Source organism: Mus caroli, chromosome 14, assembly GCF_900094665.2.
Source record: "Mus caroli chromosome 14, CAROLI_EIJ_v1.1, whole genome shotgun sequence".
Classification (NCBI taxonomy): Eukaryota; Metazoa; Chordata; class Mammalia; order Rodentia; family Muridae; genus Mus; species Mus caroli.
In genome coordinates this window covers 24,614,920-24,642,362 of record NC_034583.1, presented here as the reverse complement: position 1 = coordinate 24,642,362, position 27,443 = coordinate 24,614,920, and the positions used below count along the sequence as shown (strand labels likewise).

The following is a 27,443-nucleotide window of genomic DNA, read 5'->3' as shown; positions in this document are numbered from 1 at the left end:
AAGCACAAAGGAGTGCAAAGCAAAACAGAATTCTAGCCTCACCACAGCATTAGCCAAGCATTATCCAGAAAGCAGGTCACTGTATTTCCTCATTTGTCTCACAAAAGAAGGATGGAGGAGGCAGGTGGTCAAATGACACCCTCCTACATAAAGCTGTCCCCTCCACAGTGAGACTCTACTGAGCTTGTCACCTTTAAACTGCTGGAAGCCCACAGCCAATCAATGCCATGCTCTTTATTGCAGAAAAGGAGCCAGGGTACAAGAGATGCTGGAGGACTTAAGTGTAAACCTCAGCGCTGTCACTGAGTCACCCGGGTCACTTCCTGGCATGAAATCAAGGCATAAGCCATCAGAAATACCTGCTGTCCCCATGGAGGGGGATAAAGGTGTGTAATTGTCCTCCTACACGCTGCTGTTTTCAGGCATTGTGATCTGAACACTCCTGTTATGAGTGGGTGGTGACTGCGCAGTGGCTTTTGTTTTGATGAACTGTGCTTTTCTTTGCCATTTCTGAGACTAGCATAGTCTCCCTGACTCTGAAGACCAGCAACAATTTATGATATGTGTGAGTCATCGTGGGAGAGTCACAGAGGAAGAGCAGGGCCCAATAAAGTCACCCCTGGGTCACAGTCCAATAGCATTCAAAGGGATGAGCAAAGCCTGTGGTGACTGCTGGAGCAGTCTGGATGCAAATCTGTATTCTACCCAAATGCCAAAGGCTCTCCTTGTCCCGACCGGCTGGTGCTGGCTTTACTGAGACTGTGTCATATGCTCTGCTGAGGATATAGTGCCTGCTTGTGACTTCTCATGGTCTGCATAATAGAGACAGGTAAATGGGAAAGGAAGTTTCAAGTTGATGTCAGGTCTGACGGCAAGTGCAGAGCTCAGGGACTGAGAAACAAGAATCTCACTGCCTGTGATTAAAACCCACAGAACACCAGGCAAGAGAAACAAGAAAGAACAGTTGGCCTTCAGCGAAACTAGAGATGATACACTTGGAACAATAAAAATGACCCTGCTTCAGGCTGGTGTTGTACATCAGTGGTGGAGTGATTACCTACCTAGCATGGCAAGCACCGGGGCACCATCCCCAGTAGGGAGAAAAAAGTTTTCACAAAGACATCAGACATTTACACAAGGGTCTCGTCCTTAAACCTAAGTTGAAAAGCCTTTCTACAAGCAAGGACTGACTTCTGATTCTAGTTTAGTTGCTCTCTTTGCTTGTGAGGCCCCAGCAGGCCTGTTGGTTTCTTTGGGATCTATTTTCCCATGTAGAGGTAGAGGTAGGGGGTTTTGAAAGATGGTTTAGTTGGTAAGAGTGCTGGCTGCTCTTGTACAGGACCAGAGTTTGATTCTCAGCACCCACATCAGGTGACTCAACTGCCTGCAACTCTAGCTACAGGGGATCTGACGCCCTCTTCCAGCCTCCAGGAGCACTCTCTCTCACACGCACACGTGTACATCCATACACACATGCACACAATTTAAAAAAAAAATCTTTAAAAAGCAAAAATGGAATTCTCCAAGCTTCATAACATCTCAAACTGGGTCTGAGCTACAATCCTTCAAACGCTCCCAGAGGCCACCTCCACGGCGTGACATTTATCACCTTCTAATGAGCATTCTGCTCCTGTGTCCTGGGTTCTGCATCTGCAGACTCACCAACTGTCAATCAAAAGCTCTAAAAATGGCTGCATCATTGGCTCTGTGGTCAGCCCTCGGAATCAGAGATTAAAAGTCTATCAGAGACAGGCAGTGGTGGCGCACGCCTTTAATCCCAGCACTTGGGAGGCAGAGGCAGGCCGATTTCTGAGTTTGAGGCCAGCCTGGTCTGCAAAGTGAGTTCCAGAACAGCCAGGGCTACACAGAGAAACCCTGTCTCAAAAACAAAAACAAAACAAACAAACAAAGTCCAACAGTGTTTCTGTTGAAGCACACAGATGAGAAGAAAGGCATCGTTTCATCACCCAAAATATGGCAGTGTCATATTTTGTGCAAGAGATTGTTAGAAATGCAGCCTGAGGCTTGAGATGAGAACCTGGTTTTTGTGTTTTAGACACATAGCTCCCCATGGTGCAGGACTGTGGGTCGATAGAAGGCTGTCCATGTCTGAGGTCAGGGAAGGCATCCCCGGGGAAGCTGTCCCTGGATAGTCTTGTAAGATGCCTGGGAACTTACTGGTTTGAGACGTGGAGAAAGCAGACCCTAAGCAGGGGAAGGGGCCGCGTGAGACTGGAGAGTATGGAGAGAAGTGCTGGCTTTTGAACCTATCTATCTACCTATCTACTATATTAAGGAATTTAAGTTTTCTTTCCTTTCTTGAGCACAGGTCAGGCAGTGCATGACAGATGTGCTAATGACCTTGTTCAGAGTGGAATTATGTTTTCAAGGAAGAAAAAAAAATCAGTAAAGACCAGTTCCCTCCAGGTTTGCTCCAGCAGGTGGGAAGGTCTGAGACTTTGAAGGGAAACACACACACACACACACACATTCCAACACAAGGCAAGGAAAATGAGAACGGCCTAAACATTATGATAAAATACGGTGCTAATTTTTCTTGGTGGCAAAGTAGCAACTGTTTAACCCTTCTCACAGATTGAAAAGCAAAGCAGACAGAGGAGGCCTGTCTAGCACTAGCTGGAAATCAGTTCTGATGTGAGACTCAGGTCAGTTCTGGTGTGTGTAAAGTAGTGGCCTGCACCCTGGATGCTGTCTGAGTGTGAGTCCCCTCCCCGTGCAGGTCCAGGACTTCCTTCATCCCCTGGCTGGATAGATCCTCTCATTGTTGAGCTAGAGGAAGCCAGGGGTTTTAAAGAAAGGCAGAGGACATTAGTCATGTTCTGCTATTATAGCGTTATTGATTTCCTAAGTGCGTGTCTGTGTGTGGAATAATACAGCCATCCAGTCCAGCACGGGTAACTCAGAGACCGCCCTTCTGAGAGATTAACGACCAACACCTGACTAAGCCTCACTGCAGCACACCCTTGTCGGGCTAAGGAAAGCTTATATAAGCCCTCAAGACTTAATGGCTTCGCCCGCTCTTGGTTCTTTGCTTTTAGTTGACTTTTTAAGCCATCCATTTATAGGGTAGATTAATACCACTGAGCTGTGAGGTTGGTGATGGTGAAGACAGATTGTCCACACGGAGACTCTGCCTACTTCCTAGCCTCCAGTCACTTTCCCACACCTCCGCCTGTGAGTATCCCCAGGCTCCCTCCTTAGGGAGGTGAATTCAGAGGCATTGTCCCACCTGCCCATGGAGCCTCCTTGTGAGAAAATGCTGTTCTCCAAAACTGGCCATGGCAGTGATCTGGGCATGCGCATAGCGGGCAAACTGTAGATTTCCCAGGGGCAATTCAGCCATCGGGAGTGAGAAGTAGGAGCAGTGATTACGGACTAAAAAGTGGAGTGTTTGTCATTAGGACGAAAGTTCACTGCAGTGTGCACAAGGACAAAAAGAGAGAGGAAAGGGGGAAGGAAAAGTGGTTGGAAAAAGAGGAGGCTAGATGCTGGCTCCTCCCCCGGCTCTCAGCACTGTTAGTACATGTAGATGCTGGCCCTTTAAGGTCCTTTGTCCAGGGCACAGGGCTTGCATGGTGGTCCCTCTCTCCTTGACATGGGGGCTGAGCAATGCTATCCCTTTCTATGGAAGGAATATCTGGATTGGCAGGGTTCTGGGGACCACGTGGCTGTGTGTGGCTCTGGATCAAATGTGAAGAACAAAGCTGCTTTTGTATGCATTTAAAACAATTAACTAAGAGAAACAGAGGTCAGAGTGACATCGAAAACATCCAGAGTTCCAGGAAGGGAACATTCTGGTACAGATGAATTAGTGACGCATCGGGGTCAGGAAACCTAACGCATACCAAGCAGAAGAGATGAAAAGGGAGCCAAACGAATTGTAGAGCAGCCGGACCTGACCGGCAGAGGGGCCGGCCTTCTCCTAACAAGGACAATGCTACCAGAGCCGGGATTTTGACTCCTGAAGGATTTACTCTTGTAAACATGCTATGATATATTGGGAGACTATGACATCGCGTTCTAATTAAAGCAGTTTTTAACGTTCTTTAAAGCAGAGTCTTATTTCTTCTTTTCTTTTATTCGTATGCAGAAGCTAGCCCTTCCAGTATTGACAGGGAACATACTGTCTTCTTCCTGACCATAGCAGAAAGGCTTTTAGTCCCTCCCACTGAATACCATGTAACACCTTTTGTGTATGTTACCAAGGTCGGAACCTTCCTGTCTAGTCCTAGTTTCCGGAAGGTTTAAATCAGGAGTGGAAACTGGATTTTCCCGGATGCCTTTTCTGTGTCTATTGATGTGATGGTACTTTCCTCCTTCTGGCAGCGCTAGGGACCAAACTCAGGGCCCTGCAATATGGAAAGCTATATCTCCCACCTCTATTTTATTTAGACTGTTAATGTGATGGCTTGATTATATGAACTTAAAAAAAAATACTACCCAGCCTTACATATCTGGGATAGATTCCATTTGGTAATGATGTACATCTAAAATTTATGCGGTTGGACTTAAGTAGCTAACTCTCTGTCCAAAACTTTTACTTCTAAGTCAAGAGATACTGGTCTATAATTTGTTTTCTTTAAAGGCGTTGCTGGGTTTTGTTGTTGAGGGTAGTGTTTACCTTATAGCATGAGTTAGGTCACACACTCTCGGGACAGTTGCTTTAAGACCTTCATTTGATAGGATTCCTTAGGAATCATCTGGTGTGGGAGCTTTCTGTTTGGAAGGTCACTAGCTACTGATTTACTGATTTCTTTATTAAAGGTAGGCCTATTTAGATTCTTCCTGTAGTTTGTGGCTGATGCTTTTCAAATATGGGTCCATTTCTTTTAATGTATCAAATCTGTGAGCACTAAGGTTCACAATGCTCGATTATTATGTTATGTCTCAGGATATGCAGTGATACCCACTTCTCATTTCCGATAGTAACGATAAAATGTACCTTTTTCCCCCCTTAGCTGAAACAAAGGCTTATTTGTTCAATTGATCATTTTGAACAGCCTTTGGTTTTTTTTTTTTTTTCCTGCCTTTTAGTTTTGTTTCTGAGATGTTTGGTGTCCCGTCCCCCCCCCCCCCCCGCCTTCTTATTGGTAAATACAGCACTTCTCAGATTCCACTGTCATACACATATAGCAGCTGCAAGTCTCTCTCTTTCAGGGTTGCTGTATGTATGGCACCCACAGCCTGTCACAGTGGACCAGTGTTGCATTTTACCAGTTTGTGTGATGTGGAGACTTTACATCTATTTATGCTTTCTGCCCTCAAATATTTATATCTGAGTCATTGCTTCATTTCCCCTTCATACAATAAAGTCACCTTTAACTTTGATAAACATTTGAAAAAATCTTGAGGTTTGTCACACCCATATTTCAACTTTCTATTTTTCTTTTCTGATCTTCCAATATCATCATAATCTTCTCCTCCTCCTCCTCTTTTTTTTTTTTTTTAACATTTCATTTCTTTCAAGAGCTTTGGCCAGGCTATTAGTCAGGTCGGCTGCCAACAGGTTCTCTTGGCTTTCCTGTGTCCAAGACTGTCATGGTGCTCTCTCCCACTGAATTATGTTCTCGCTGAATTCTTTTGGCAACCATGCAGTCTGCAGCACTCCCTTCCCATCTTTATGGATTCTGATAAATCCAGTCATTTGAACTGTTTGTCCTGGAATATGTCCTTGCTCATTACTTTCAAGATTTTTTTTTTCTTTAGTTCTTGGAAGTTACCTTGCATTTTGGGGCATTTTGTTTGAGCTTGACAAGTTTCATATGTCATTTATCAAATTGGGAAATGTATAGAAATTATTTCTCTGAACACTTTTAACCACATCTTCTTTCTCATTTCCTTCTGCATGCAGCACTTCCCAGCTGTTGGTTTTTCTAGTGAGAGCAGAGTTTACAAAGTAACAAGAAAATCCACAGGAACCCCTGTTGTTGACTCCCAGGGTCCCTAGCTAGTCTGCCCCTTTCCTTCCTCGTCTTCCAGTGTACCAGTTTTGTTTTTGTACTTACACACACACACACACACACACACACGTCCATGGGTCTTATCTGTATTTAACCAGGATATTGACAATTATGTCTAAGTGCTCTTTTAAATTTGTCCTCTACTATGCGTGTGTTATTATGTGTGTGTTATTGTGGGCACATCTTTTTAAGATGTATTGATTACAGATGAAATGTCTCAGATGAACTCCATAATTTAGAGGTAGGTAGTAGGCAGCAATATAGTAAAGGTGAAATGGGGGATAAATTAATCACTGGAAAAGATGGTGGATATATTTAAGTTCATTTCTCTAGCTTTTGGGTATATGTAAAATACACACCCAAGCTTTCCTAACTACTCTAACTGACATAGCAGGGCTTCATGAGACTCGTGAGCACCTATGTTCCTTCTAGAGCATAAACTTGCTAAGAGTCTCTCCATTTGTTAGTTACAAGTATATATAGTACCAGAATAGACTGGCAGACAGTTGCCACTAACATTACCATGGTTCCTCAAATGTAAGATTCCTCGGATCATAAAATGTACCTTACACATATGTATCATTAAGTACTGTAAGTTTTTAGAAATATTCTGATGTTAGATGCTAGAATGGAATTATTCTGAAGACACACAAGGCCCAGGCTTTCGTGCTGTCTTCACACGTGTCAAGAGCAGAGTCAGGGTACAGCTCTGTGGTGGCCACTCTAGTCACACGGAAACTTTACACCCCAGTCTTTAGTCTGTTCTGTTACAACCTTGACAGAAAACCTTGACAGCCTGCTATGCAAGCCTATCTCTTCATCAAGGACTCCCTAGGATTTTCCATCCCTCAAGCTCCCACGGTTTAAATACTATGCTACTAAATTAAATTCTTCTGTTACTTTTTACCTCCTATTGATTACATTTGTACTGTTCAGCCTGACTGAGGTGATATAAATCTAGCTACTGCAAAAGCTTAACTTTATCCAGGCTGCATGGACTCACTCCAGGAAAACAAGCATTTCCAACAGGAAGCCACTTTTAAAAACTAGTTATTTATTTGACATACAAAGTACTAGGCTTCATTATGGCTTTTTTTTTTTTTTTTTTTTGTTCCTTTTCTTCCCAATTCTTGGGCATACCCTGCACCCCCTGAACCCTCCACTCCTAGTGGACACCTTTGCACCTCCATGTCACGTGTGTTCGATTGTCCTCTTTACCCTTCATAGCTGATTCCTCCGAGTTCAGGGCCTACTGACGTGAGCACTGTTAAGGAGTCTAAGACAGCTCACTCACATTATGTGTTAAGTCACTTGTTATACAACTCTTCAAAGTCAAGTGTCTATAAAGTTCAGCTCTGGTGAATGGACATAATGTGGGTTCTTACTGGTTTTCCAACTGACAGCAAAGAGATGCAACTGGTTTCTCTGGGTTAAACTGGAACAAGGCAGTAAAAAGAAAATGCCATATTGGGTTCTAGGTCATTCAACCTCACTCTAAGTACAGGGGACACATCACTCATTTTTGCTTCTCCTGAGCAGAGTACAATGGCTGGCCCCAAGAAAGTTCTTAGAACCTATGAAATTGTGAGTGACCCAGGCCATGGTTCTCAGAACTGTCACCATATGTACTCGGCCCCTGACTCAAGCTCTCTTGTAGGTATGAAAACTAGGAGAAGGGATTAAATACCAGGCAATGTGACTTCAAAAGCCTAGCATGAAGGAAAATCAAATGCACACAAGAAGGCTGGTCACATGTGAAAGCGCCTCGTGCTGGGAGCTGCCTGTACTGGCTGGTTTTGTGTGTCAACTTGACACAGGCTGGAGTTATCACAGAGAAAGGAGCCTCCCCTGAGGAAATGCCTCCATGAGATCCAGCTGTAAGGCATTTTCTTAATTAGTGATCAAGGGTGGGAGGTCCCCTTGTGGGTGGTGCCATCTCTGAGCTGGTAGTCTTGGGTTCTATAAGAGAGCAGGCTGAGCAAGCCAGGGGAAGCAAGACAGCAAGGAACATCTCTCCGTGGCCTCCACATCAGCTCCTGCTTCCTAACCTGCTTGAGTTCCAGTCCTGACTTCCTTTGGTGATGAACAACAGTATGGAAGTGTAAGCTGAATAAATCCTTTCCTCCCCAGCTTGCTTCTTAGTCATGTTTGTGCAGGAATAGAAACCCTGACTAAGACACTGTCTATGCTCCTAACACTCACATAAAGACAAATCTACAAACAAAAAGTTAAGCAAATCTTCAAGACATGTACCCACAATTTCAAACAGTAAATGATAATTTGAAGGGAAAAGGCAGCCATGATAAACAGGGGTCAGAACTTCTTACTCTGTCCCTACAAAACTCCTAAGACCTTGCCTACTCCCCAAACGTAGAATCTTCACAACACATTAGTTGTACATGTAAAATGAACAGGCAGAAAAATAAAACCAGTTATTAGATACAAACATGCAGTTCTTCTGACCAGTTTCACAAACCTGCTACCCAGTGACTCCATAGATTCTTGTGGTATCTAGGGAACAGGGACTCAGGGTACTTGGATCTTGGGCGGACGGTGGCAGGCAATAGCTTCGAGGAGTTTGGTCTATCGAGTCTCATGCTGGAATGAGTGCCTCTTCCCTTCAACAACCATGGGATTATGGTGAGCTCCCATTTCAGCAATGACTGTACTCGCCCTTTCCTCCTTGCAAGCAAAGGGGGGTGTGGTGCCTTCAGGCTTCAGAGTTCAAGCTTTTTTGAGCTTCCTCTTTAAACTGGATATGGCAGACCAGGTCTCTCTTGCATCAGAGAAAAGGCACGAGAGTGAAGTTACAGATGCTGAAGGAGGTAAGAATCTACACACACCATTTCACTTCTAGCTAAGGGTTCAAGAAACCCTTAGCTCGACCACAGCGAGCCTTTAAAGTGTATTCTAGAGTGGGACTCACCATTTGGTTTCTAGAATGGTATACACATGAGAAAGAAATATCTGGTCCTGTAAACACAGGGTTTAGTTACATCTCCTTTCCAAGCTTACCTCTGAACGCAGATGTCACTGCAGACAGCAGGAGCAGAGAACACTCTCTGAATGTACCCCAGTGTAAATACTCAGCTTCAGCATCCTTCATGTGAAAACTCCAAATCTGAACTGGTCCCAAGTCCAAAACTTGAGGGGCAGCAACATCTGACGACATGCAGTGTGCCCTAGCCTGCACAGAGGCACACTGCAACTCCTTCCTAAAGTGAGCCTCGGACATGCGGGTGGGAGAGAAGGAAACACGGACTAGCTCTGTTGTGTTCTCTGTGTAACTGTCCCTCATCAGTCGGCTCTGATTCATTAACCTGAGCCCAGCAGGACATACTGACACCAAGATACACTGATAGTCACCTCATCAGGCTTCACTCCTGGCAACCCTATGTGAGGCAGCTAGTAGATGGCCATGTCACAAACCCTGCACAAACTGGGAGCTGGGTCGAAGCTTCTGTCCTCTGGATTATCAGTGGTCGTCCTCTAGCCTGGCTCTATAATTTTTGTTACAATTACTTGCTTCATCATTTGACTGACTAAGAGAAAGAGGTGTGGGAATAGGAAGCGAAGGAAATAAAATATATCCATAAATCTGTTAGCAGAGCATAGAATGGCTGGAAGGGAAAGAGATTTTAGCGTCAGTGGGGATAAGACCAGACTCCTCTAGATTTGCGATTTGATCAAAAAAGTCTTAGTTGTTGCAGTAAAGAGCTTCATCAATGACAACCGGGAGCCTTCGGGCCAAAGCCCATTATCCTCCCGATTTTTGTACAAAAGGGAAGAGCTAAGGCTCTGGACCAGGACCCATTTTTTTCTGCCAGTGCTGGCAAAGGAGCTCAGAGCATCTAACTAAAGCTTCGTGGTACCAGGACTTGACTTTTATTGGCTTTTGCTGACAGCTAGACTGGAACTTTGGAAGTCTGAAAAAGGGTTTTCATGATTTCATTCTAATCAGTTTATGTATAAAACTGGCCTTGGTTTCCAGATTAACCTCACAGACATCAATTATAGGTTATCTTGTTGATGGTTTTAAAAATACAATTGTGAGTAAAAGATTTGAAACAGGGCTCTTCAAAAGCCCAGACCTCATTGTCCTCTGTCGTTAGTTGGTGGATTTTATGTACTCCTGCAGACACAACACAAATGCTTATATGTATGAATAAAATATAAGTGGTATGGGAGTTTCTGACAAATGATTTATTAATGAAATTTATTAACTCTAATATTTCCTGCCAGAGAAACTTCCATATGTACAAATCAGCATCAAGTCTCCAGCAAAGACCTTTGGTTACAGGACTATGCCCTCAGCACCACAGAACAAGCACTCACCCTAGCTGCAAAGGAAAAACAAGTCTTAGAAAAAACAAAAACCCCAACACTCTTGAACCTGGCTTCTTTACAGCATCCGAGGAAAATCCTCTTATTCTACATTTTCTTTCCTCTTGGCCAGCTTCTTAAATAGCGCTGGGGAAAAGGACGAAAAAAACCGTTGCTTATAGGGATGATGTTTCCAAAGAGAAACTGGAAATTAGTCTGCCTTAAATAGAAAATAGTTTTAGCCTAAAAGATACTAGCATTAAGTAACATAAGAAAAACTTCAACTTCCAAAATTCAAAATGTAGACAACAGGAGCCTAACAAGGGTTGGGAGTGAGAAGCTCACAGGCAAGTCTGTAGCAAACTCAGATTTCTGGATTTGTAACTTCCTCCAAGTGTGATGGTATCTGCTAGCCACTAAAGCAGTCTGGACAATACACAGACAGGAAGAGAAAGATCTAGAAGATGAGTGCAACCTTTCTTGAGTTTTCCCAAGAAATCAAGTTGGAAAAAAAAATCAAATAATAAAGACTGAAGGAGAAGAAAAATGGAAGAAGCCATGTCTAAGGGCATGAATGGAAGAAGCCATGTCTAAGGGCATGTCCACCAGGATGAACAAGCAACAACTGCATATGCAGAAGAGACTGCATCCTTGATTACAAATGTGGATTATATACACACTTAGATCAGATTCAGTCAGTCCAGACGTCACACCCCACATTTCAAATAGGATGTCTCTTTGAGAGGAGGTCCTAGTCACTTGTTCCTCAGGTGCCTGCCTTCTGTCCTGGCTAGTCAGTGGTCTCTGCACTTGACTCAACAGCATGGTATATGAATGGATAAAGCTTGGTGTCTGGTCCCGGGGTGGAACAGTTTCTGCATTCTTCATTGTAGTATCTAAGCAATAACTTGTACACTTTTCCTAGAGAGTAAAAGGCCAGAAAAATGTGCACATTAAGTTATATTCATAGAAAAACTTAAAACAAAAACTTGCTATTTTAAATTATCTTAAATAGTATTAAGTTCAGATTTGACTTCTGAAAATATAGTATGAATTTCTAATGCCTAGAAGGCTTTCCTGACATAAACTTTAACATTTGAAAAACACTTTAAAGTAACCTAGGCTAAAATAACATGGTCTGTCTACGATCCACTGTCCATGTCCTGTCTGCTGAGTTCGCTGGCACCTCAGCTTTACACCCAGCTCCCACGGGAGCAACACACTTGATGAATACAGTACAGTCTCATAAATCTGATAGACTGAGGACTGTCAGGTTTGAATTTATCTTCCTCTCATGTATGGTTTCAATATACATTCTGTATATCCTCATTCCCCTGTAGATTTCTGTATCAATAAAAGTAAACACAAATTCTACCTTCCTACTCTTTCTTTCTTTCTTTTCTTTTCTTTTCTTTCTTTCTTTCTCTCTATGTCTCTGTCTCTGTCTCTGTCTCTGTCTCTCTCTCTCTCTCTCTCTCTCTCTCTCTCTCTCTCTCTGAGACAGGGCTATATTACCCCAGGCTGACCTGGAACTGATGACTTTCCAGCTGGCTGGGATACAGGTACCACCATGCCTGGCCAGAGACCCCACTCTAAATAACAGACTTACATCAATATCATAACTGAAATTCTGCCAGAAAACAAAAAACAAACCTCTGTAGAACCTGCCTGCTTAAGCGCGCTGTTACTCTGCTTGCCCCAGATAAACCTTTCTTACTATGCTCCCTCCAGACTTAGCAAGTGCTCCTCCTGGCTGGTACATATCCATCTAGATAGCCAGTATCAAACTATCTCCTACTCACCAACATCCAGCTTCCTCTCGGTAAGGAAAGTGTGCATGCTGTAAATGTCTCTCATCAATTCTGAGTCCCCAAAGGTGAAATAAACCACGTCACGTTCAGCTGCAGCAGCTGCCAGTATCTGTATTAAGGCTGCAACAAAGAGAACAGGCAGTTATATCATGCGTTTCCTCTTTCATCCAGCTACAGAGGCGGGTGTGCCACAGCTTTATCCTAGATCAAGGATTTACAAACCCAGTGCATATGTTAGTAGGTGTGGTGAGTAGGTGATGACACTAATTCTTCAGTTCATGGCTCATCAGGTACGGTTTGGAGAATAAATTCAACTGCAGCAGCCTCACAGTTACTTCTCTGGGCCACAAAGAAAGGAAAGTTCTCTTGAAGTAGCAATCAAGGCATCAAGGTAGTATATATAATTACTTTTATTAATTTTGAATTATTTTTCTGTTTGCTCGATTTACTAATTTTGTCTCATCACACACTCGCTGGTCTTCTGTGTGCAGACTTAAGTGGGAAGTTCTGATGTTGTCACTGACTTCGACGAGCATTCCCCACATAAGCTGTTAAGCACACCTGAGTCCCTCCAGCACTCACAGATATCTGTCCCTGCCACAGGAGTCAGCGTTACTGAAAATGCTAGATGAGTAAGCCCCTGCCTGGAATGTTTCAACAGAAAAACAACGGAGAACTCCTCATCTCCAATCAAAGTTACAAATCTGAGCCTGAAGTATGTTAAGTTTATTTCAATCCTTATCTCAAAGAAATATTTATTTGAATATGAACAAACCAGAACCTGGCAGCAACTAATGCCCTCACGCTAGGTAGGTTTTACTTTGTAAACAGAAGGCGGGAATGCAGCTAAAACATGGTGAAGGATCTTTCTGTAGTTAGGATTTTACACATCCAAACAAATAACTTTAACATCACTGAGTAGGGCAGAAGCTACGACTGCGAACGTTAACAGGAGCCACTGCTAGGGAAGTTCTGTTTTGCAGTCTTCTCATAGATCCATTAAAGGCTAACAAAGAGGGGGAGAGACCACAGTAACTATACAGTGGAGATGTCGGTGGTGTCCAGTGCCCTCAATGCCTCCACACAGTTCCACGGCTACAGTCATCTGAGAAGGCACAACTCAATTCCAGACTCATAAAACACTGTAGACTTCAAGCATGTGAGTGTCATAAAACACTTCTGGAAATACTCCAGACTCAAATAAGGTGAGACACATAACTGCATCCAGTCCTGGACTCTACCCAGAGAGAAAAGGCTAGTTTATTATCTATTTGGCCATCTGGCATAATGAGGACACAGAGGAAAGGACAGATAAATATAACCATATATCTGTATGAATTTAATAATTATAGTTATAATAAAACATTTTTCTTAGGAATACACACTGCTGTATTTAAGAAAGAAGGAAACAATGCACGTTAACTTATGCTCAAATGGCCTGCAGCTAAACGAGCTTGCTGCCAAGCCTGACGATCTGAGCTCAAACCCCAGACCCACATGGTAGCAGCAAAAACTACATGTACTCTATGCACACATACACAATTAAAATAATAAATGCATTTGCATAAAAATACATATATATTCATATACAGAGGGATACATGCTATTTTTATCTTTTTTAAAAAATAAGGTCTTTGTAGGTTCAAGCTGGTCTTGAACTCACAATCTTGCCTCAGTGACTTACTTGAGTGCTAAGATTAATAAAGTATACTATCGTGCCTACCTATGATTATTTTTGACAATGCATATGAGATTCTAAAATACCATCAAAGTCCTGTCCCGCTGTTTAGAGCATATTTACTGACTATGTACAACTTGGGAGATACCATGACTAGGTCTCATTAATCTTAGAATGTTGAAAGGAATTAATTTCAAAGCAAAGGTAAGTTTTAATTAAAATTGCTCAACCAACTTATGCATACATTAAAACTTCAGAACACCCAGTTTTAAAAGGTTCCTAATTAACCTTAAAGTGCATATAAAAATGGAAAATAATGAATTGTCATCTTCCAAATGAATTGTTCTTTACCAAAATGTATCATGTTTTACCTTTTAGAGAGAACGAAAAGTTGGCTTGGAATCCTAGGAAAGGACCTGTCAGTTGGCCTTGATCCACACCTGTCTCTGCTCTAGCATCCTACTGCACAAGTGTATGATGGACCAGTAAGGGAACAGAGACAGGGGAGCCAAGCCAGTCTCCACCCTCTGCTAGCTGTATTTAGCCACTTGCTTAGCTCCTGGCTTCATTTTTCTCAGTTACACAACAGAATTGAACCAGATGATCCTTAGAAACTCTCAGTTAGGATTCCATAATTACTGTTATCATTTTTCTGCCTGTATCAGGTGTTAAGAATGTAACTATACAAATGAAATTTCCAGGAAAATAAATTAATCTTGACCTTAAATATATCAAGTCATTAACAAAGTTTTTTTTTCCTTCATTTTTTTTCTGTGCCTTAGTTATTGTCTGCATGTATATCTGTGTGAGGATGTTGGATCCCCTGGAACTGGAGTTATAGAACTCCATGTGAACTGTCATGGGGGTATTGGGAATTGAACCCAAGTCCCTTGGAAGAGCAGCCAGTGCTCCTGACTGTTAAGCCATCTCTCCAGTATTTTAAATGGCACTACCTACAGTACCTACTGCCTGTGACATCTCCAAGGTCTTGGTAAAACTATAGAATTAAGCCTCATGTTTTAAGTGAACTCTCTTGCATCAAAAGTTAGATGAGAATGAATTTAATAGGATATATGGACAGACGCCAAGTCTGACATAAAAGCATACAGTTCTAGTCCAAGCACACACAGGTGCCAGACTAATCACTTAAATTAACCTGCAGGGAGCTTGGTTTTAATTTTCTTTTTGGCAACCACGTTACACCATGAGAAATAACACAAACAAATATGAATGACCTGAAAACATAATTTACTGTATCCTGTTATAGAAAATGAACCAAGCAAGTATGGCTAAAACAGGACTGGGTGTGGTGGCACGTGCTGTTAATCCTAACACTACAGAGGGAGAGCCAGATGTTTCTCTGTAGGTTCAAGGCCACCTTGGTCTACATACTGAGTTCCTGGACAGCTAGTGCTATAGAGAGACTCTGTCTCACCAAAAGGGGTGTCAGATAAAGAAATCTCGTATCACAGGTGGTGTCTGATGCCATCCACATGAAATATTAGTAGTATCTGCTATCACAGGGCTTGAACTCTAAGGATAAGCTCATTTATTTCTTTCAGAACCAGAACAAGATAACTAGCATGACTGCCATTTTGAGAAGGGCTAAGTAATTATCCAAGGACAACTAGTAAGAATACAGTAGAGCTAAGATTTGAACCCTGTATTCTGACTCGAAGCCCCATGCTCTTACCCACTGCATTGCTTTCAAGCTGCAATGTAAAATAATTCTGCATGAGGCCAAGCAAACTTTATCATAAGCCAGACACAAGCCTTCCTTAAATGGTTGATCTGCATATCTGAGTGTATTCAGCTTTCATATTTAGATCCAGATCCAGTGCAGATTCAAAGCTTGTGATGTCAGGCTGATTACCCACTCTCCATGCTTCAGTGTGTCACCTATAAAAACAAAAGCTCTTCCTAAAAAGTTGTGGTGTTCTTATACAACAAGTAACTACTAACTTGCTACCAAGCCGGATGACCCAGTCATTCATTAATGTACATCTCCTACAAGAGAGAACAACAGGAAACAATGATAACTAGCATCCGGTGTCTTGGTGGAAGTCAGGGTCAACATTGTCGGTTCTGACACTTACCTGCTGTGCTCCTTTGTGAGTCTGTCTAGATATCTCGGCTTCGCAGTCTCACAAAGGTTACAAACAAAGAGTAGCTATGCAAGTAAGAATAGAAAATCAGACGATTCTGACACCTGACTGATCACCACCAACGTGGAGGCTATGAAACAAAGCATGCAAGTCATTTCCCAGATCCACAAATACAGAGGCATCTTGGAGGTACTGATGACAAACACTCCACATATCCTTGACCTTACACCATCATACAAAACACTGGAATACAAAAAGAACAATGCAGAATTGTTCCATGTGCTCTTACTCATGGGAAGCTGAGCGAGAAAGGGAAATGTAGTCTATTCCTGCAGAGGAAGCAAAGTACCGAGGTGACCTGGTACCTGAGGTAATCTGGCCCATAATCTCTCTACTTAAGGATTCACCCTTTCCCAATGTTTACAACGATAACTTTCACAACCCTCAGTTAAAGGGTTCCCAGGTCAAGTTAACCTATAGCATGGCAGAAAATGACTCACTGGCACTACCCTGTTACCATTCTTGATTAATAATTTTTCTGGTGTTTAGCATTTTTTTGAGACATGTTCTCCCATGTAGCCAAGGTTTGCTGATTCATATGTCATATGTGTCAGAGTACTGGGACCAAAAACATGTATATCCCTTCATGCCTGGCTTGAGTTTAGCCATCTTGATTCTAAAATAGCAAAAAAATTAGTAAAGGCATTATTTAGGTTTGATTTAAATGGACATAAGAATGGCCAAATGGAAAATAAACATATACCAAGTTTCTGAATTTCACCAGTCTTTCACTTAATATGTTAAGGAATCCATTGCAAATCCCAGTTAATTAAAGTTAATAAACCTAATGTTTATTGGGTATGTTCATTTGGTCTCATGGATGTAATGGTATCCAAGTTGGTCTAATTAGGAGTATTTCAATGGGATGTAAAAGAAATCCCACAGAGTCCTTTTAATCTCGGGCCAGCCCACTGCAATGCTTGTTAAGCCTGTAACTACGTAATTCTGGTTCCTGCCATACAGGTACATTGATGAAAACAAGCATATGTGGCTACCACAGAGTAGCCCACAGGAGGGAATCAATACGTATGTTGCAGAGATGGAGGAGCTGATCTCAGGATCAGGTCAGTTCCACCAGGCCTTTCCTCAGACACATTACTAACCCCTTCTAGATGAAAAGAAAGGCTCACACTCAAATGGAAGATCCGCCTTCCCTTCTGGAGGAAGGGATAACTCTCACTAGACTTTCCTCTTCAGCCTGCCACTTGTCTGCACACCCATGCCCGCAGAGAACCTCACGTACACTATGTGCAGGACATGGGATCCTCTGCTGTAGCTAACATTTGAGTGGGGACTGAGAGGTGTGGGGAGAGCTAGCCAGGCAGATACAGTTAGAAAAGGGTGTGCAGTGTCCCAGGGTAATCAGTAATCAGCAGCTGCGTGGGATGCTGGCACACATCTCCTCTATGCCTCCCTTACTAGGCAAGGCTCGGGGAGAGGAAAGAAACTGAGCAGACCATGATGCCAAGACACGCCTTAGGATACTAAGCTAGCAGCGGCAAAGTCTCTTATAAGCCAAGGAAATGCCTTATGGAGATAGCAAAAGATAAACACGGAAGGAAGCATACGTAGATACTGACAAGAAAACCTTACACAGGGTTTTCATAAAGGGAGCAGAAAAAACATGAAGGATGAGTGTTTCATTGAAAGAATCTGCTGGGCAGGAAGCAGGTTCCTTACTCTTCAGGGACACCTTTTCAAGTGCCGATGTATCTGCAATAATTAACTCACACAAAGAAGCTAAAATCAGCTCTTAAAGCAGAAATAACATCTTTATTCTCTGATTGTAATGCAGTAAGCCTAGAAAGAAAGGAACTTATCTTTACTTAGAAACACCTCATGGAGCTCAGGACTGGTGCACCGCACACTCCATTTCTCTCCCAACCTTCCTTGAGTAAAAAAAAAATACTCTACGTTCTTGCAATGGCCTTTTTGTGGCCCTCATGCTTAGATAAAATTTTAAATGACTATGTATGTTTAAGATGTCTGGAGTAGTTGTCAGAAGCCGACCTCATAGTCCGTTCTAGTGGGATGTTAAAAAACAGCAACAACAAAAACCACACCCCAAAAAAGCAAAAAGAATTCTTCATAGTGGCACACACCTCTGATCTCAGCAGAAGCACGTAGATCTCTATGAGCTCTGGGCTAGCCTGTTGTACCTAGTGAGTTCAGCTAGAGCTATACAGTGAGACCCTATCCAAAAAAAAATTCAGAAGAGAAGATTTACAAAGCAAACACAAAAAGTTGTTTCCACTCGAACAAAGAGAAAAGACCAAATAATCTACAAAATTATAAAGGGTGTCCAGATATACCAAGGAGACAAAACACTGTTTTATCTTTGAAAGAGAACTGGTGAAAGACAGGAACATCATACAAGTGGGGACAAATAAGTCACCTAAGATACAAAGGGGTAACACAAAGGAGGAGCTCCAATGTGGAGGGCACCTCAAGATACTGACTAAACTATACTTATGATGGCTTATGTCCCAATAAACTCTATTTCTATTAAAAACATCCTAAAATGCACGCTGTAATCACGCAGCCTACTGAACATCCTAGCCTAGGACCACAGCAACACGAGAGTTTTATATACCACCAATCACCTACCTGTTTGGGAAAAGATTAAAATCAAGATTTGAAGCAAGTTTTCTAATGAATGGCTAAACAAACACTATTAGGCGGGTACACCAGGAAGAGAGCTCAGAGTCAAAGGCATGTTCCTGTGTCTTCCAGAAAGACAGAGCCCAGGCAGGCAGGAGGGCAGAAAGCCTCACTGGGGTCCAGCACAAAGCCCCTGCTTTATAGGACAGCAGTTGTAATAAATGACAGTCAATTAATTAAGAGACAAAATTTTCTCTGTATACTTTTTTTATAACAGATCAGGTGTGGACGCACATTCGTGTAACACCAGCACTCAGGAAGCTGAGGCAAGATCATGATTTTAAGACCTGCCTGGGCTACGCAGTGAGTTCAAGGTCTGCTGCTAGGATATATAGGGAAACCCTGTCTCAACCAACCAACTAAACAACAACAACAAAATCACCCCAAACAAACAAACAAAAAAACACAACTGGGGGCTGGAGAGATGGCTCAGTGGTTAAGAGCACCAACTGCTCTTCTAAAGGCCCTGAGTTCAAATCCCAGCAACCACATGGTGGCTCACAACCATTTGTAATGAGATCTGATGCCCTCTTCTGGTGTATCTGAAGACAGCTATGGTGTACTTACATACAATAATAAATAAATCTTAAAAAAAAACCCCACAACTGATTAAACAAACAAACAACGCTTATACTAATGTATAACTAGAGACACCGATACTGAGTTGTAAACTGAAGCTTGTATACTCCTAGCCACCACACAACTCGGAAATACTTGCTTCTAATTTTAATTAAGAAAATACAAGGGTAAGTAAGGTTCTGTACATGCCTATGCTCTCCATGAAATATCTGGTAAGTTTTGTTGTTCTTACAGTAAAAAGGAAGACATCTTTCTATTATCCACTTGAGGGAATTGTAGTTGATTTTTGCACATACAGATAAATATAAGGAACCTCAGATTTGTATGTGCATTGCTTTACATGCATAATCTAATTTTTAAAATGACTCACATGGTGTGTTAGTTCATTTTACCTCTAAGTAGGACTATTCCATAGACATCTTTCCATTTTAGCAGGTTTCTGTCATGGTTTAATGTGTAATATTTTATTTCACAAATACATCTTTTTCTGTATCAAAGCAGTATGGAACTTGCCTAACATACAAAAGCCTTGGGCTTGATCCTCACCATAGTCAGAAAACAGCCTTAAACAAACTCATGGTATAGGCGACCAATACCTCAGTGAGCTACTGTCTATTTAACCGAGCGCATGGGAGGGAGTTAGAGTGACTCCTAAGTCTAAATCTCAATAACTGAGAAGATGAGTCACCCAGGAGAAACCTGAGAACGCTGCCCTGATGGAGGGAACGAGGCTGCTGCGGTGAGAGAGAGGAAAGGGAAACAAATGAGCCCACTTATAAAGCGTTCCTGCTGCCCAGCACACATGGCCACGGTCTGTGGCAGACCAGGCTTTTGGATTGATGACATGAATCTAGTCATTTGTTTTACTTAAAAGAAAAACAGAAAAAAGAGGTATCTGTCACAAGATCAATAGCTCTAGAGTGAAAAACGGGATTCCTCAAACAAATTCAAGACAATAAAGAATTTCACAAAATAAATCTCACAAAATCCTTCTTTTGTAGACTTTCAAACCTCAAACAAATATACCAGGCAATTTTAATTTTTGAACCAGAATGAAATACAGTAGTCTTTAAAATGAGGGGGCAAGAAAGGTTATTTTAAAGATGTCACAAAAACATCAAAAAATGTGGACTCAATGTGGCATTTAACCAAAAAGCTGAAATACATGGGGAAAAAAAAAAAAGCCAAACCTGAACAAATGCCTGTAACAACAAGCTACTGAACACTTAATATTTTTTAATGTACCAGGAATTATTACTGACCAGAGAAAGAACAAAACTGTTTCAAGAATATACGGGGAAGAGACATGAAAAAATGATTCACAAAAACAAACAATAATAAACATGGAAAAATCTATGGAAACTGCTGAATATCAGAATAACTGGAGACTGATATATTTCACCTTTCCAAGGCTCATCCTTCAAGGGGACAATCTACATCAGGTATGAAAATATAAAGCACTCATATTCTAGGAGTTAATCTTACCTGAGGAAATTTATCCTAAGAAGGTTATTATATGCAACTTAAAGCAAAACAGCAAACAAATCAATTGTACCAAGTAGAGAATCTCTGAACTGTGATATTTATGCACATAGAACAGAATAATATGTAACTATTAAAATAATTGGCATTAAACCTATATTTTTTGGTGTTGAAAACTATCAGAGTGCAAATTTTAAAAAGGGGCTATGGGATGGAATTATGGTGTGAGCTCATTCATGTCAAATGGCTACAGAGAATTTTTTTATAAAGCTATTCAATGGAGACAGTGAATTTAGGTGATTTTACATATCTGCTGGTATTTTCTGGGTTCAGAACAGTGACTATGTCACTGCTGGCTTTTATCTATGCCTGGTGTGGCTGTCAAGCGCAGTTGCTTTAGTGTGCTGGGACTACTCTTACTGTTCCTAGGCACCTCCTAGCTGGCTCTTAGCACTATGTTCCTGGAGCGAACACTGAGACAGAAGTGCTTTAGTCTTAGTCTGTGGCACTAATGAGGTGATTCAGATAACCCCAACTGTCTTGATTAGTTCTTTGGCAACTCGACACAAGCTAGAGTCGAGAAGAGGGAACCCCTTCTTTGAGAGATGCCTCCACCAAATGAAATGGGCCCCTGGGCAAGTCTGTGGGGCATTTAAAAAAAAAAGTGATTGGTGTAGGAGGGCCCAGCTCTGGGTGGGCACCACTCCTGGACACCTGATGTTATAAGAAATCAGGCTGAGTGAACTATGGAAGCAAGCCAGTGAGCAGCACTTTTCCATGGTCTCTGCATCAGCTCCTGCCTCCAGGTTCCTGCCTGAGTTTGCATCCTGACTTCCTTCAAGAATGGATTGTGATGTGGAAGTAGAAGCTGAAATAAACCTTTTCCTCCCAAGTTGCTTTTGGTCACAGTGTCTAATCACAGCAACAGAAACCTTAAGACAGACACGAACCTCTTAGGGAGACTGAGTTCCTATAGGTAATGATTCAATTAGCATGCCTATGTAATGAAAACCTAGTCTGAGCACCGGGGACAAGCAGAATGTTCTGACATTCAAGGAGAGGTGATGTGACAATAGTGAGCGAGGTTGTTAGGGCTCCAGGCTTTATCGTAAGTGTATCGTGTCTCCTTAAAGTATGGAACTTAAGAATTCTGTGCGTTATTCTAGTGAATTTTCAAACTTGAAGTTAAGTGCCAGAACTGTCTGTGGTACTTTTAGTTTCTGTCAGACTAAGCCAGGATGAAATGGAGCAGTGATTTTCCTTAGCTAACAACAGTATTGCTTTCTACATTTGATGCTTTCAAAGCCAGTGGATGCTATAATGGTGATGGACCAGTGGCTTTACCAACAGGGTTTTGTAATGTCTCATCATTCTTGGGTATTGTGATGTCTCCTGGTCTGTGCCATCAGTGCGGCTCCCCAGGCCATGCTCCCATGGCACTGTATTTATCACAGCACTGAGCACCGTGGGCTACATTTGCCGAGGCCTTTCTTTCATATACCGGGCTGTGACTGTCAAGAGCAGGACCACATCTTATTTCCCTCCGACTCTCAGTGCCCACAGCACAGCAGATGGCCCATCTGCTTAGTGAGTGAATGAATGAGTTCAGTGAATAGCAGTGCCCATAAACAACTCTCCTGTGAGCAAAGTACTTTGGTTTGAAACATCTGAGTTGGTTTTATCGTTTTCCTTCTCATTGACCTTTGTACATTAGGCAGATCGAATCCCTCAAACCAAAAATAGATACTGTGGGATCTGGTTAATCAAAGAGATAAGCAACCTGCATGGGAATAGTACCTGAGGCTAAGAATTCCTCCAAACAGAGCAATGAAAAGGACGACAGTGTCAAGTGTTCTTACATCCTTGGATTTTTATAGTCTCTTATCACAGAACATTAGAACCTGGGCTGTAAAGACTGACGAACTTGTACTCCAACCCTCTCACCCCCAGTCAGCGAGCTTTTCACTTTCTCTACAAGTGACTGACTTACCTTTTAATCTAGCGTCACCCCCAAAGGCACCACAGCCCCAGTTTCCCGTGGCCACTGCAGAAAGATTTTCAGAAGGAACTCCAGGACGGAGGAATCCACAGTAAGCCTGCAGGGGACACACAGCACAGGAGTGAGCAGATTCGAACCACTGGCTGACGGTCTGAGAGCAGCAGCCACGGTCAAGCTTTGTTCTCACTCTCATTTTTCTTACAGCCAAAACAGAAGAGAAAGAGAATTGGAGTAAGAGGTGAAAACGACCAGTGTCTGTTTGGCTGTAACTGCTTTGATATTGGGCAGATGGAATCCCTCAGTCCAAGGCAACTCTTAGTTTCTCTATCAGGTGAAATGACCAGAAATGAGGCAACTGGACAGACTTCAGGAACCTGTGAAAATGTGCAGGAATTAAAGCTATCAACCAAGCACAGATCCAACGCCTCCAGACTTCGGTAGGACCAGTGTCTCCTACTTTCAAGGAGTCAGAGAGACTCCAGTGCGTTTTTAAGAATTTGCTAGCAACTCCAGTCAAGTACATATCTCCTAAGGCCATTGGCTAACTAGTTACTAAATGATAAGCTCATCTGGACACAGAGGACCCTGGTTTAAGGTCTCAAAGTTTCTGATTTTTATTCCTTTGCTATCAGCCAAGTCAGTCTTCCTGCCTTTTAAGTGTTCTTAACTTTGTGAAACTATCAGACAAGTTAAAAAGGCTTATAGTAACAGCAAAGTAAATCTCTCTAGGTTGCCTCAGGTATCAAAGACAAAAATACAGTCTGCATACTAAACCAAACTAAAAGGACTACTTGGGCAAATAGCCCTACAGAAAAAGCAAGGACACCGCCCCCCCACACCCAAGAATATATTAAGATGTTTTCTGAAGTCTCCATGAAGGTATAAAAATATAATTTATACACTGTCTGGATGAATTAACAAGGCTATTTCTTCTACCCTCCTTCTAGACTAAAATCCTGATAGATATTAATTATAAGTTGTTGCTAAACCATTATTCAATACCAGGGTGCAGAGCTTACATATGAACTCACAATTACCTGCATAATCTGATGCACTGAGGTTCTGAAAATCCCTTTCTGGTCAACAATGTGAGCGAGCTCCATTTGTTTTTTGGCAGGTTCTTAAAAGACGAAGAATCTGACATTCATTATAAGAATATGAGGGAGATGACCCTCTGTCAGGATAAACATAACTCTGCCACTGTTTCCTGTCACATTTTCCTAACATGCCTAAACAAAAAGGGGTTCTCAGCCTCCCGAGCTTAGGTTTCTGCCCTATATTATCCGAATGGTTTCCATCTCCTCCTCTCTATTGCAATCATCCTGGCAGGAGAGACGGCACTCTAGAGACAGCCATTTGCGGTTTTCCTTTTGGTCATTAGAATTGAAACAATGGACCCCAGAAGACTTGCACCTTCCCAGGAGTTTTATGCTGGTACAAGGGAAAGGCTGAAGCCCTGCTGGCCCTAATGGAGGAACTTGTCTCCCAGACGGAGTAGCAATTCACACAGTTCTAACATTCACTGGACAACTCTGAAGGACAGGTGAACCAAGGCGCAGGTCAATAGGTCAATGATGGGGGACCAGGGCTGTTTACTTATACCCCAATGCTCTCTATTTAAAGCTAAATCTTATGTCAGGACCCTATTTGTTCCTTTTCCCAATATGGCTACATTGAACACATTGAACACATCTCTTCTCTCTTCTTTCCTCTCCTCTCTCCCTCTCTTTCTGTTTGTCACTATGACCTGTCTCTTTAGAGTACTAGAGATGGATGGTTGAACCTAGCATATCTGAACTGACAGACATTAGAAGCTCTAACAACATTGTCTCTAAATAACTGGGAGTTAAGTCTTTGCAATGAGCAAAAAATAGCTTAGTTTAGTGATGATCAGGCTCAACAATGGAGAGTTTAAAACACTTAAATTATTAGAAGTAACACATGAGCATAGAGATCATATATTCTTGAAATGTAATCTTGGAAAAAAATGGCTACAACAAGAACTCTGAAATGGAAACTAGGCAGTTAGTGGTTTTATCAAATATTATCAAATAAAACTTTTAAAAATTAAATGATTTAGAATTACATACTAGTATAAATAAAGGATTGTTAGAATGATTAAATGTAAAATGCTTCCATTCTGGTAAAAAGCATTTATAAGTTCAGAAGTACAGTAGTCTCCCAGAATCCTTTAGAGGAGTATTTCAGGACACCAATGTAGATACCAATGTGGTTACCAAAATCCACTGGTGTTCAAATCACTTTCACAAGCCAGGAGACTCTTATACAGCCTACATCACCCTCCTGTATACTTTAAAGAGTTTAAACCATGTCTGGCTTTGCAAACAGTTGCTACAATGTATTAATTAGCAAGTAATAAGATGAAAACAAATCTATACATGTTTAGAATGAAGTAAAACATGTTTTCAATGGGCATTTCATTCAATGTATGGATGCAGAATCCAAAAGCTATGGAGAGTCAACTGAAGTATGATGCCGGAACCCCTCAGAGGGTCTGCCCAGGCCCAGCCGACCGTAAGTGCCGAGGTTCCTTCTCCCTCCACAGCAGGAACGGAACTTACATTGGTGACCAAAAAAAGATAAGAAAAGGAAGCAATCTCAGAAGCTTTGTCAACTTCTCACCCCACAGAGTTGTTAGGAGCTCTCTAGAGTGCCATATTGGTGAATTCTTTTCTCCCAACCAAAGCTGGAGTGTTTGAGGAAACTGGCAGAAAAAAGGGAAACCAACTTGACCTCTGGCCATGTACTGACTGTCTCCAGAAATGTGACAACACAGCAATTTATCACCCTAATAAATAACTCAAAAAAGGGAAAGCATTCATACCCCCAAGAGAATAAGGAGAAGAATCAAGGAACGAAATCTGCCAGAACAGAATCTGGTGAAAAGGGAAGGAAGAGAGAGGGGAAGAGAAAGGTAACCCTGGAGCCTGAAGGAGGCAAAGGGAAGTATTGAAAACAAACTAACAAAAGAAAAATAGATTGGCATGTAGAATTAAAAACTAGAGACTGACCAGAAAATAGTGAAGACAGAGATGTAAACAAGAAACAAAGAAAGTGAAAAAGAAATGAAAGAAAGCAGGGCAATTTCCAGAAAAAACCTGGCTATGGAGTTATTCTGGCACAAACATGCACATAGATACATAAGTACTTGGACTTCAGGTCATTTGTAACACATTCAGGTAGATAAATATCAACAATGTTCACTATCATGTGAACATATACTTTCCCCTAGATTAATAATTATTGTTCCTGGAGAATTGGTTATTCATATGAATTCAACCTATCATACTTGTTTAATCTAAACTAATATACGGTTGATACAGAGGTTTTGGTATTTTGTGATTTCTTAAAAAGACACATTTTTTTGGAAAAGAGGATAAAGTTTTATTACTAAAGAGCCTTAAAATTATCCCATGCTCAGTCATAATATATTTTGTAAACTCCTAAATAGTCAGTTGTATAACGACACTAGTTTGTGTCTTATGTATCAAAGAGAAGACTGTTGAGTCAGTAAACTATGTACAACCAGAACAGATGGTAAGTGAAGTCTTATCAATCCAAACAATTATAAATACTTTATCATGAAAATAAGAAAACACAAGAGATCCCAATAGAGTCTGATGAAATAGATAATAAAATATGAGACTATAGGTTACTTTTAGGTACACTGACATGACAACATTTTATGAGGAAAGACCAACAAAAAAAACCACTTGCAAGGGAGATTTAGGATGGCTTTTTTGTCTTTGAAATAACAATATCTTAGCACAAGTTCACCCTGCTTCCTATTTATTTGTCTATGTATACATGCCAGTGAGCATCAAGGTACACCTGCAGAGGTCAGAGGACAACTGGAGAAAGCCAGTTCTCTTGTTCTACCATGTGCATTCTAGGGACCCAAATTAGGCCACTGGGATTAGTGGCAAGTGTCTTTACCTCAAGCAATCTCAATAGTCTGATTTCTGGTATTTTTAAATGAACATAAGATGAAGGAAGATAGTTGAGTCCAGTTTTCTTACTTATAAAACTAAAAAAAAAAAAAAAGATCAGATATGTTTTTCTAATCCTATGTATCAAGAAAGTTAAAGGAAATGATGCATACTAATACTCCAGCAAAAAATGTGTCACATGTTTTAAGATTATAAATGACCAATTGAATTTCTAAAAATACTAGTAGAAAGTACTAATTGGTTTTGCTATTATTTGATTTAGTAATAATCCTACTCCAAATCTGGATCCCAACAAAACTCAATAAAACAGCTAACAACTGCCATCAACTTTGTTCAGCTTCAATCCCAGATGTCTCCAGGAAATGTATTCACAGTGGAACCTCACCTACCCAAGTCTAAGAAGACAGATAGGGGGGCATTCACCAGCATCTCATTCTTCCTTTGCCGCTTTTACGAGCTGGAGTCACAAATCTTTCCAACACCAGTGTCTAAAATGTCACCCAGCTGGTCTGTCCCAGAATTAGCAATAGCTTCCCGGTACCCACTGGGTCAAGGGAGAGTGAGCTCTGCTCTTTAGAGAACAGCTCTACTTTGGGTCCTGATGCAGGTCTAGCAGGATAGGTGGAGCCTCCACAGAATGACCTCTTCTAGAGGATTTCTATTTCCGTTGTCCTCTCCTCAGCAATGCCTAATGGCAAACAGGATGCTGGAGCTAGGATGCACACTGAGTTATGGTCTTAGGACAGGATGCTGGAGCTAGGATGCACACTGAGTTATGGTCTTAGGACAGGAT

At 41.7% G+C, this 27,443-nt stretch overlaps 1 protein-coding gene across 1 annotated transcript in view; it reads right to left on the bottom strand.

Moving 5' to 3' along the window:
• Positions 1-10,163: 10,163 nt before the first annotated feature.
• Positions 10,164-27,443, bottom strand: part of Parg (poly(ADP-ribose) glycohydrolase) — a 101,459-nt gene continuing 84,179 nt past the window's right edge. The window contains exons 16-18 of the mRNA XM_021181844.2: positions 22,671-22,776; positions 12,107-12,235; positions 10,164-11,225 (exon numbers count right to left, since the gene is read on the bottom strand). Coding sequence (XP_021037503.1) covers positions 11,095-11,225; positions 12,107-12,235; positions 22,671-22,776 — 366 coding nt within the window. The 3' untranslated portion in view covers positions 10,164-11,094. The remainder of the gene's footprint in view (positions 11,226-12,106; positions 12,236-22,670; positions 22,777-27,443) is intronic.